This window comes from Terrapene carolina, unplaced genomic scaffold, assembly GCF_002925995.2.
Source record: "Terrapene carolina triunguis isolate 2854851 unplaced genomic scaffold, T_m_triunguis-2.0 Scaffold21, whole genome shotgun sequence".
In the NCBI taxonomy this organism is placed as follows: domain Eukaryota; kingdom Metazoa; phylum Chordata; order Testudines; family Emydidae; genus Terrapene; species Terrapene triunguis.
The window spans coordinates 43035422-43047870 of NW_020664372.1; the positions used below are offsets into that span (position 1 = coordinate 43035422).

Below are 12449 nucleotides of genomic sequence, written 5' to 3' on the forward strand. Positions count from 1 at the left end.
AAACGGGAGGGATGGGGTTTGTGGTCGAAAACACTCACGGTCTGCTTCCTCTGGGGGATGGTTGCAAAACGGGAGGGATGGGGTTTTGTTCAAGCGGGGTGTGTGTGTGTGTGTCTTGCAGACTGGATACTGTGCCCTGATTCCCCAAGAAGACCGTTATTATCTGTGACTGCAGAGATCTTAACACAGCATTGAGCATAAAATGAGCTTTAACAATATGTTGTGACTACTTACATTAAAGAAATCCAGTCCACCTTGGTTTAGGAGAGAGACCACTGATTGACCAATAAGAATCGGTTGTTGCAGATCCCCATAGTGCAATTTTTTTTTCTTTTCCATTGTCAGTGCAGCTTTTATTTTGGTGAGTTTTGCACACAGATGCAGAAATGTGGACTTGCGCATCCAAAAGTTCTGCAGCCACTGGTTATGAGCCCAAGCCTTCATTGTTTCAGAAGATTTTTTGCCCTTGGGATGGATGTAAGATGACACCATATAATACACTACACTGAATATTTGTGAATCAGCTTCTACACACAAGTCCAGCACACAGGCCTTGCTGTCTTTTCACTGCAGTCCTTGATCTTGGTGACAAATCTGTAGAGAATTACTGGAACCATAAACTCCCTGAACATTAAATCTCACCAAATGAGGGTCAATCCATCCTCATCATTATATCTACTCATTATACTCCCCACCCGTACATAGCCAGTATATGAACTTCATACCCTCATATCTCAATGCCTGTACTTTGACCCATCAACCTTTTACCCCCAATCGGGGATATTGCAAATTATGTATTCCTTATGCCACCTGATTTTAAACCAAACTTTGCACCATCGATAGCACTGCTCTACAGCCAAAATGCTTCTGAAATAAATGTAGTCAAACTTTACTAATTCTGGGTCGCTGAGAACGAAAATGATGCTTAAAATTGTTGATTGGCTCTAGTTTTCAAGATACGCTATTGGGTCAGTATATACGACCCTTGACTTGGGAATGGCAGAGGATAAGTGAGTTATAAAGGGAAGGGATCTCAATTTAAACCAGAAATGACTAAAATACATCTTTGACTGGATCTATGAATAAATCTATGACTGGGTTTGGACAGTACTTGCTTTTTAGGCAAAACAATGAATGATGCAATCGGAAGCTGGTATTGCGTCATACATGATATGAATTGCATCATGTTATTCCTAGAAGTCATGGATGATGCAATCATAACGAAGCTTACATCACTCTGCTGAACAAATTGCCCTATATCAGCTCTAGAAATCATACAGTGTTGTGCTCTCTTATTTGTCAGTGTTTGATTTTGCAAAGGGACACATTTCTGTTTAGCCAAAGTGAGCAGAGATGCCTCGTACTTGTGTGAACAGTGCAGATAACTTCTGCTATGTTTGTGGTGAAGTGACTTTTGCATCACAAAAGCGCATTATAACCACTATGGTTAAGAAAGCCTATCACCTTTATTTTGGCTGCAAAATTGGAGATCAGGACAAGAGGTGGGCCCCACACATATGCTGGAACACTTGTGCAACAAATCTTCGCCAGTGGTTGAACAGGAAAAGGAAATCTATGCCTTTTGCAGTGCCAATGATTTGGAGAGAGCCAACAGATCATACCAGCAATTGTTACTTCTGCATGGTGCCTCCAGTTGGGAAAGGTGTGTCAAAGAAGAAAAAGTGGACTGTGCATTATCCAAACATTCCATCAGCTATACGCCCAGTACCCCACGGAGAAGGACTGCCGGTTCCTGATGCGCCAGAATCATTCTCACTTGAGTCAGATGAGGAAGAGGATGAAACTTCTGGTCCTGAACCATCAATGTCACAGGACCCACATTTTCTCCCATCCTCCTCCTCTGAACCACACCTCATAACACAAGGTGAACTGAATGACCTTGTCAGGGATTTGGAACTACCCAAGAGTAAGGCAGAGCTGTTGGGCTCCAGACTACAGCAGTGGAATCTCCTGGCAGGTGATGTTAGGGTTTCCATCTTCCGTGACCGTCAAAAGGATCTTGTCCCATTCTTCTTCATGGAAGGTGATCTTGTAGCCTGCAACAACATCGATGGTGTGATGGCAGCCCTCAACATCGTTCACGATCCAGATGAGTGGAGACTGTTCATTGATTCATCGAAGATGAGTCTTAAAGCTGTTTTACTGCATAATTGCAATGTTTTGCCATCAATTCCAGTTGGTCATGCAGTCCATATGAAGGAAACCTATGACAACATGAAACAACTTTTGAGGTGCATAAACAATGACCAACATCAGTGGCAGCTTTGTGGCGATTTGAAGGTTGTTGCTCTCTTGCTTGGTCTGCAGACTGGATACACAAAGTACTGCTGTTTTCTCTGCGAATGGGATAGTCGTGCAAGAGATTCCCACTACATCAAGAAAGATTGGCCACTCCGACAGTCATTGGAGCCTGGGAAGAAAAGTGTTCAGCATCCACCATTTGTTGAATCAAGGAAGATTTTGTTACCACCCTTACACATCAAGCTGGGTCTGATGAAGAACTTTGTCAAGGCCATTGACAAAACACAAGCAGCTTTCAAATACCTCTGTGGAAAATTTCCAAGGTTAAGTGAAGCTAAGATAAAGGAAGGTGTCTTTGTTGGTCCTCAGATTCGTGAACTTCTTCAAGATGATGCATTTGACCATGCACTGCGTGGCAAGGAAAAGACGGCATGGAAAGCCTTCCAGTTAGTGGCAATAAATTTTCTCGGAAACAACAAGGCAGACAACTACAGGTTGTTGGTGGAAAACCTCCTCAAGGCATACAAAAGCCTTGGTTGCAACATGTCACTAAAGATACATTTTTTGCACTCTCATCTAGATTTTTTTCCACCGAACTGCGGAGCAATGAGCGATGAGCACGGCGAGCGATTTCACCAGGACATTGCAACAATGGAGAAACGCTATCAGGGCAAATGGAGCCCATCAGTGCTTGCAGACTATTGCTGGACAGTGACAAGAGATGCTCCATTTAATGAATACAAGAGACAAGCCAAGAAGCACCGAGTAGACACTGAATAGGACTAAACTATGTACATAATAGATTTTTGCCTTTTGTTTCATAATAAATTTGATTTATATAACCCTTTTGCTGATTTTTAAAGTGTTATATAAACAGGACAGGTGAAATATTATCATGTAAAGCAACCATAAACACATGAAAAGACCTAGATTTACAATTTATGATTAAAACTCTACTATCTACACAATATACATAGACATCAAATGTAAAAACTTAAATATCTTAGAAACAGTAGCCAATCAGTTGTTTTAATTGTCATATTTGAATTCAGCACATCAAAATACATAATAAATAGCACATTTTATCTCTGAACCAGACGACTTCTCAAAAATTGTAGACCAGTGTAATCTGTACAGTATTCCCTGATAACCAGAAACTTCTATGCTCAAACTCTGTTCACTTTTTTTTTTTTTTTAACATCATCTTAATAAAAATTTTAAATCTGTTGAAACTGGTCTAGGTCTAGGTGAGAGAATGTCTCAGGGCCGCCCAGAGGGGGGGGGGGAAGTGGTGCAATTTGCCCCAGGCCCCGGGGGCCCCGCAGGGGCCGCCATGAATATGTCGGAGGCTCCCCCTGCATCCGTCTTCCCCCATCCCCCGGCGTCTCAGTGCGCCGTGTCCGGGAGCAGCCCTGGCGCGCTGCAGCTAAGCAGCTGGTATACATACCATTAAACCATTTAATGTTTTTAAATAATGTATTTAGTGTATTTTCCAATTATTACAAAGCAAAGCAATTTTTGGGGCCCCTTCCATAAAAAAAAGTTGAAATACTATAGTAACATGTATTTGGAAATGTAAAAAATAACCAGTGAAATACATTCAAAAATTAATTTGTAAAAATTTGAAAATACACTAAATCCAGTATTTGAAAACATTAAATGCTTTAATGGGATGTAGACATTTGCAATTACATAATGGGCTGTCGCTGGGTGATGGTGATGGTTGGTGCCAATGGGCTGTCGCTGCCTGGGGGTGGTGCTGCTGTTGCCCAGGGCTGCGGGGGGAGCTGGGCTCTGGGTTTGGGGGTGCCCGGCTCACAGGAGCTGGGCTCAGGAATGTGGGGGGATGGGGTCAGGGGGTTGGCCGGCTCAAAGGGGCTGGGCTCCGAGCTGGGGGTTTGGGCTGTGGAGGGGATGGATGGGGTCTGGAGGTGTCCGGCTCAGAGGGGCTGGGCTGGGAGCTGGGGGTCTGGGCTATGGGGGGGGAAGGGTCAGGGGGGCTCGGCTCAGAGGGGCTGGGCTCGGAGCTGGGGGTCATGGCTGTGGGGGGATGGGGTCAGGGGGTTGTCCGGCCCCTCCCTTACCATGCCGCTTACCCCCTCTACCGGAGCCTCAGCGTGCCGCATCCAGGACGCCGGGGGATGGGATGGGGAAAGACGGAAGTGGGGGGAGTCTCTGACATACTCCGGGCCTGGGGCAAATTGCCCCCCTTACCCCCCCCCCCTCTGGGCGGCCCTGCTGAATAGTGGTGACTGGGAATGGGGGGGGGGGGGAGTGTAGCAGATGACAATTTGAGGTGAATATTCTTTTGGCCAGATTCTACTGGGTTTATGGTGCTTTGTGCTATGGACTGGAGCAAAGTGGCTGGTGAATAACCAAGAATCTGGTTAATAATTATTCTCTAAATTCAGCTTTCTTCTTTCTTTCTCTGTGAATTATCACTAATTCAAAATAGTAGTGTGCAAGTTGACTGGATAATGATAATAGCATAATCTCTTGTTAGAACATTGTAAACCCTACTACCTGATTTTTATATAATACACTCACTATACATAATACAAGAAATCCCTGATGTTAGAACCTGGCTATGCCGCTGCTGTAGGGGGCTCATCACCCTGCTGGGGGCCACCATGTGGGCTCGGCAGGGCTGCTGGCCACGGGGCCAATGGGTGTGGGTGGGATTTCAGGAGTCATGTCCCAGGGATATGCCCCACTCCCCAGCACTGCTCCAGCTCTGAGCTGTCTCCACTGCCACTGCCTGGGACCTGTGGGGCCCCACCTGCCTCCCCAGGGAAAGAGCCACCTGGGATTGGTGCAGAGGCTGGGCCAGTCTCAGCCAGTCACAGAGGACGGCTGGGGGAGGGGGAGAGTGTGGGAGGCTCAGCTGGGTCCTGCCAGGCATGTGGGTCCTGAGGGAGCCTGGCCCGGGTAGGCTCTGCTCCTGCTCCAGCCTGGCTGATTGCACCCCCAAGGGGCCGGAGTTATCCTGCCCCAGGACAAGCTCTGGCTGCGCTGCCGGCTGAGCCTGGCAGACACAGTCACCTCCCATCAGGGCCGGGTATTGTGGCTGGGGGTTAGGGTGTGGGAGAGTAGGCCTCTAGTGGGTCTGGGGGGGTGCTGTGCAGTGGGGGGTGGGGAGATCTGTGTGTGTTGGGGCGCTGGGAAGTGTGCAGGGGTCTGGGTGGGGTACTGTGCAGTTGTGGCAGTGGGGCGGTGGGGGGCACTGGGCAGTGAGGGAATCTGTGGGGGGGGGCTCTGGGCGGGGAGGGGCAGGGCACTGTGCAGTTGTGGGAGGGCTGTGGGGGGTCTACAGCTAGGGGGCACTGGGCAGTGAGAGGATCTGGGTGGGGTTCAGAGTAGTCTGTGGGAGGGCATCTGGCAGTATCTGTTTTGGGAGATTACTCTCCCATTATTGCTCAATCAGAGCAATGTATTGTTATTAGTTGGGTGGCTATAGGGCTGGGACACACAGACAAAAAAATAATTTAGTCTTCTCTGCCAAAAGACTTCTCAAATGGGCCCAAGTAAGGAGAACTGTGCACCTTGCTAGAGCTGAAGGTAGAGGGAAAAACAACTAAATACAGCTGTCTCAGGAACGCCTGGGGGGGTGTATGATTGAGGAGTGTGTCAACACACATTTCTAATAGCAATTTTTCTCCAAAAGTATTGGAGCAAATCTAATGATGGATCCAAAAGATGAAAACTGAGAACTTTCTCAGGAAAGTGTAGCTAATGCAGTGTTGTTGAGAGCACTGCATCAGATTATGTGAGATAAAGGCGAGAGAGAGCCAGGAGAGGGGCTTGGGACTTCGTTGACTCAGAATCAATTAAAAGGGAGATGTCCCTAGGTGCACTTTGAACTTCAGAGACAAACTAAGTCACAGAAAGCAAATGGGGTAACCTATCATTAATGTCAACAAGATTTGACAGTCATTAAGCGTCGACTCCGTGGGTGCTCTGGGGCTGGAGCACTCACAGAAAAAAAAATAGCGGGTGCTCAGTACCCATTTGCCACAGCTGTTCGGTGGTGCCCCCAATGAGCTAATTGGGGGTGCCACCAAACAGCTGTTCGGCAACACCACCAAATAGCTGATCGGCAGCCACCATCAAACAGCTGTTTGGAGGCTCAGGGAAGGGTTTCTGTGAGGGTGTAGAGCAGGGAGGGGCGAGGGGGTGGAGCACCTCCAGTGAAAACTAGAAGTCAGTACCTATGAAGGTACAAGAATTTATGTTAGCAGAAAATGGTTGCAGTTCTACTGAGTATGAATAATATTTCCTCATCTCATTTAAGATAATTGCAGTGGAGACGACCATAAACTATTTTCTAATTGGGAAGGAAGCTTTGAGGAAGGTAAGTGTTAAAGTTGTGGCCCAGCTCCTATAATTGTGTGCTGGTTTCAGATGCTTTTTCCTCCCCTCTATGTGGGTATTGCCTCTACCTCCCAGATTATAATTTACTTGACTGTCACAAGGCGTGTAAATAACTATTAGCTTTTTCATAGAGATTAAGAAATCATTTCAATTTTAATATAAACTGGTATTCGGTGGTAATTTACAATAGCCCCAATTATTTTAATTGGGTATATATAAACATGTACATTTGATATTTTTTTTTAAATCACTGCACAAATGTTGTAGTTAACATATGAAAACTTCTCAAAAGTCCCAGTTAGGTAACCACTCATTTTTAGGTTCCTGTGGATTTACAAATCAGTGATTCTTGACATTTTCTTTTAAAATAGAGGTGGGTGAATTTTATGTTACATAAAACATTACAAAAAAAGTCAGCTGTAAACTGAAATAAAACAAAAGTCTGTAGAAAAAGGTTTTGGCAAATAACCTACAGTGTTTGAACTGAAACCCAGTTAAACTGTAGCCATATCTTTAGAATATGTTTTCTCCACATGACCTACTGTATCTTAATCTTAATTATTAGGTTAGTTGTCTAATCTGCTTGTAACTTTTTCGTAGGTATTTCAAAAATGACAAAGTTGATGTTGATTGATGTTGATTGTGGAGTTGATGATGCTCAAGCCATAATGATGGCGCTGGCATCTCCCAGTGTTGAAATCCTGGGAATTACTTGCTGTTATGGAAACACAGTGTTGGAAAACGTCTGCAAAAATGTACTCCGTGTGCTACAAGTTTGTAAAAGGCTTGAGGTAATCAGTTTCTTAAATGTATGTGAATGGGTTTATCTTTGTGTCAGGTCTTGCTTAAAAATCATCAACTCGTATAGGCTAGGGTCACCTTTTATAGTTTCTGCTCCATAAATAATTTCTTTGCTGATGTAGGGTAATTTTTGTCTTGTTTATTGTCTCACGATATCAATCCCAGGAATAGTAATAGTAGATTCCTAGATCCTTTAAAAAAAAAAAATCCTATCGGTATATATATTTTTCCTGGCTGATGTGAAATTTCTGCCCTTTTCATAAAGGCTCTGCAATTTTAGTGCCACTGATTTGATCACTCCTAGGATATACTTTGGAATTGATCCTGTAATATTGCTTCTTCAAGTGATTGTCCACATGGATACCATACACTGTATGCATGCATCCATGCACGTGAGATTTGGATTCTTTTGGCCAGCAGTTTTCATTGGGACCATGCTGTGCCTCGGGTGCCCTTGTGCCCCCTTCCATCTCCCCCTTAATGGGCATAAAAGGAGTAGGCCCAATTGTCTGTCAGCTCCTTCTTACTTCCTGTGGCAGCTAGCATAGGTATGGGAGGATGAGTTCTAAAATCTTGAGAGACATGGAAGCATTTTTAGTTGGAAGCAATTGGTTCAATTCACTAGCTACAGATAATACTTCATTTAATAAATCAGTTATAAATGTAAAACATGTTTTGATAAATTTACTTTTTTTCCTCACATATGCAGCACATTTAAGTTAGTTTTCTTAATAAAATAATTTAAAATGCTGTTTTGTGCATTTTTAATGGAATTTGAATTTCCATTCAAATTGACACAGTTCACAAGTAAAAACTGATTCATCATCTAGTAAAGAAAAAAGATGAATGGCATTTCTTAACATAAGAAAAATGTAAACAATAAGAATCTGAATAAATGTAAATTAAGATTACTTGTTGCTCAAGTAAGTAAGTGTGTGTGTGCGTGTGTATGTGTATGTATTATAGCCTCCTGGTTAGCAAAAAGTAGTACCAAATTTAGTGTAAAGGCTGTATTTCGTTCCAAATCAACATGTTTTAATGGTTACCAACCAATGAGAGTCAACCATTCTTTAGCAAAATAACTAAAAATTACAAAAGCAAAATAAGATTAAAACCAATTATTTAAATTAGTGTTTCCAGCTTGCTGATTTAAATTGTGATTTAAATTGCTTTGATTGAAGTCATTCCAAATTGCTGAGACATACCTCTGGAATTGGTCCAAGAAAATCATAAGAAACTTGCAACAAAGAGTCCTGTGGCACCTTATAGACTAACAGATGTATTGGAGCATAAGCTTTCATGGGTGAATACTCACTTCATCAGACATCTGACGAAGTGGGTATTCACCCACGAAAGCTTATGCTCCAATACATCTGTTAGTCTATAAGGTGCCACAGGACTCTTAGTCTGGATCTGTAAAAAGCAACAAATACGGCTACCCTTCTGATAAGAAACTTGGTCATTCTGGATCCTTCTTCAATAGGGATGCTCACCATGAGCATTTCCATTAATGAAAGTCTACTAGAGCCTGCACAAGCCATCTGACATACATCTGTATCCATCCCGTCCAGGTCAAAAAGAGCAGACAGTGGGCACCAGGTTCCTGCTGCATATTTGATTTTCTGTTTACATCCAACACTGGGTTCTTTTCTAGTGGCAGCGCTACAGGAGAGAACAAAACAGCATGGACCTTTTAAATCTATGCCAAGAGAAAAGGATCCAAAAACGCTCGATCTATTCATCTACAAGGTGTATCTAACAGCTATGCTCCAGAGGAAGGTGGCTGTCTATCCAGCCTGCCTTTCAAAATATGACTTTTTAAACGGGAACCGATTGTCTCAATTTATAATTGCCCAATGAGCAGCAAGAGGAGATGTGCCGTTGCCATTAAAGTTTTCAGGTGACTGCCTGTACTTCTCTACAGTCTATAACATAAGAACGGCCGTACCGGGTCAGACCAAAGGTTCATCTAGCCCAGTATCCTGTCTACCGACAGTAGCCAATGCCAGGTGCCCCAGAGGGAGTGAACCTAACAGGCAATGATCAAGTGATCTCTCTCCTGCCATCCATCTCCACCCTCTGACAAACAGAGTCTAGGGACACCATTCCTTACCCATCCTGGCTAATAGCCATTAATGGACTTAACCACCCTGAATTTTTCCAGGTCTCTTTTAAACACTGTTATAGTCCTAGCCTTCACAATCTCCTCAGGTAAGGAGTTCCACAAGTTGACTGTGCGCTGCGTGAAGAAGAACTTCCTTCTATTTGTTTTAAACCTGCTGCCTATTAATTTCATTTGGTGACCCCTAGTTCTTGTATTATGGGAATAAGTAAATAACTTTTCCTTATCCACTTTCTCCACATCACTCATGATTTTAATACCTCTATCATATTCCTCCTTAGTCTCCTCTTTTCCAAGCTGAAGAGTCCTAGCCTCTTTAATCTCTCCTCATATGGGACCCGTTCCAAACCCCTAATCATTTTAGTTGCCCTTTTCTGAACCTTTTCTAGTGCCAGTATATCTTTTTTGAGATGAGGAGACCACATCTGTACGCAGTATTCAAGATGCGGGCGTACCATTGATTTATATAAGGGCAATAATATATTCTCCGTCTTATTCTCTATCCCCTTTTTAATGATTCCTAACATCCTGTTTGCTTTTTTGACCGCCTCTGCACACTGTGTGGACATCTTCAGAGAACTATCCACGATGACTCCAAGATCTTTTTCCTGACTTGTTGTAGCTAAATTAGCCCCCATCATATTATATGTATAGTTGGGGTTATTTTTCCAATGTGCATTACTTTACATTTATCCACATTAAATTTCATTTGCCATTTTGTTGCCCAATCACTTAGTTTTGTGACATCTTTTTGAAGTTCTTCACAGTCTGCTTTGGTCTTAACTATCTTGAGCAGTTTAGTATCATCTGCAAACTTTGCCACCTCATTGTTTACCCCTTTCTCCAGATCATTTATGAATAAGTTGAATAGGATCGGTCCGAGGACTGACCCTTGGGGAACACCGCTAGTTACCCCTCTCCATTCTGAGAATTTACCATTAATTCCTACCCTTTGTTCCCTGTCTTTTAACCAGTTCTCAATCCATGAAAGGACCTTCCCTTTTATCCCATGACAGCTTAATTTACATAAGAGCCTTTGGTGAGGGACCTTCTCAAAGGCTTTCTGGAAATCTAAGTACACTATGTCCACTGGATCCCCCTTGTCCACATGTTTGTTTGACCCCTTCAAAGAACTCTAATAGATTAGTAAGACACGATTTCCCTTTACAGAAACCATGTTGACTATTGCTCAACAGTTTATTTTTCTATGTGTCTGACAATTTTATTCTTAACTATTGTTTCAACTAATTTTCCCGGTACCGACGTTAGACTTACCGGTCTGTAATTGCTGGGATCACCTCTAGAGCCCTTTTTAAATATTGGCGTTACATTAGCTAACTTCCAGTCATTGGGTACAGAAGCCGATTTAAAGGACAGGTTACAAACCTTAGTTAATAGTTCCGCAACTTCATATTTGAGTTCTTTCAGAACTCTTGGGTGAATGCCATCTGGTCCCGGTGACTTGTTAATGATAAGTTTATCAATTAATTCCAAAACCACCTCTAGTGACACTTCAATCTGTGACAATTCCTCAGATTTGTCACCTACAAAAGCCGGCTCAGGTTTGGGAATCTCCCTAACATCCTCAGCCGTGAAGACTGAAGCAAAGAATCCATTTGCTGGACATGTCTGACACCACAGTGCACACAATAGCTACTGCAATAGCCAGGAGGAGATCTTTGTGGCTTCAGTCTTCAAGGATCCCCAGGAAGCTCCAGGCAACAAGCAAGAACCTCCCATTTGAGGGTAATGAGCTTTTCAACAACAGCATTGGTGAAGCCCTGTGGTCGCCAAAAGATTCAAGGCCAACTCTGCTCTCTTTAGGACTTTGAGTTCCAACCCAAGAAGGAAGCAGCCACATCAACATCCTATAGACAGCATACCTCAGTTCAGTTTTACAGTCAGCCACATTGTACTTCAAAACTGCCAATGAAGAGACAGATATTCCACTGGAGACAACCCTCTGCCTCCTCTGCTGCCCCACAGTCTTGGGGTACCACCAGGCAGCAGATGCGATGCAAAGTTGAGAAACTGATAGGATGATCAGAGAACCTTTTTTGTTCTACACCTCTCCCTTGGCAACTCCCTCTTTTGTTTTGGAGAAATTTGAGCTGAGGTTACCTTGGCTTTATGGGTCTCAGAGATGGTAACCAAGGGGCACCCAATTCAGTTTCAATCCCATCCTTCTCCCCACCCTCCTACTGCCTTCTTTCCTGGCTCTTTTCAGGGAACCTTCTCGTGAAAGACCATCAGAATGGGGAGTACGCTCCCTTTTACAGCCGGGAGCAATGCAGGAGGTGGCTTTTTACTCCCATTACTTTTTGATCCCAAAGAAAAAAGGAGGTTGATGGCCTATCTTGGATCTTCCCTTGAGCTGCGGGTGGCCGTGCCTGCGGACGGTCAATGTAAACACTGTCTCACGGCCCGCCAGCGGATTACGCTTACGGGCCGGAGGTTGCCCACCACTGATCTAGATTATGACCTTCAAATTCAGGACTTGTGGTTCCCTCAGGAAGCTTACTCCCATATATATGTGTTAGAGCTCAGAGTCAGCTTGGTATGCAAAGCATTCCTGCCTCTTCTTTAGGAATCCTTAATACAAGTGTTGACAGACAACACCACAGCTGTGGATTATGTCAGCATGCAATGGGGAACAAGATCATTCTCACTCTGTCAGGAAGCCATAGGACTACGGAATAGGTACATTCTGAACCAAGTTACGTGTGTGACTGTGCACCTTTTCAGCCTTTTGAACACCTTGACAGATCAACTCAGCAGGCAATTCCCTGACAACAAGTGTACTCTCAAAGAGACAGTCTTACAGAACATCTTTTGTAAATGGGGATTCCCAAAAGTAGCAACAGACCAGAACAAGTGTTAGACATTCTTCTGT

The 12449-nt window shown here is 43.7% G+C and overlaps 1 protein-coding gene across 5 annotated transcripts in view; it reads left to right on the plus strand.

The window, feature by feature from the left end:
* The window catches only part of LOC112116055 (inosine-uridine preferring nucleoside hydrolase-like), a 54102-nt gene that overhangs the window by 2964 nt on the left and 38689 nt on the right, over positions 1-12449 (plus strand). For all 5 annotated transcript variants that reach the window (XR_002908881.1, XR_002908882.1, XM_024213338.1 and 2 more), the window contains exons 2-3: positions 6554-6613; positions 7234-7424. Coding sequence is in view for 3 of the 5 variants with exons in the window: in XM_024213338.1 (XP_024069106.1) it covers positions 7245-7424 (180 nt within the window). In the remaining 2 variants the exon portion in view is untranslated. The remainder of the gene's footprint in view (positions 1-6553; positions 6614-7233; positions 7425-12449) is intronic.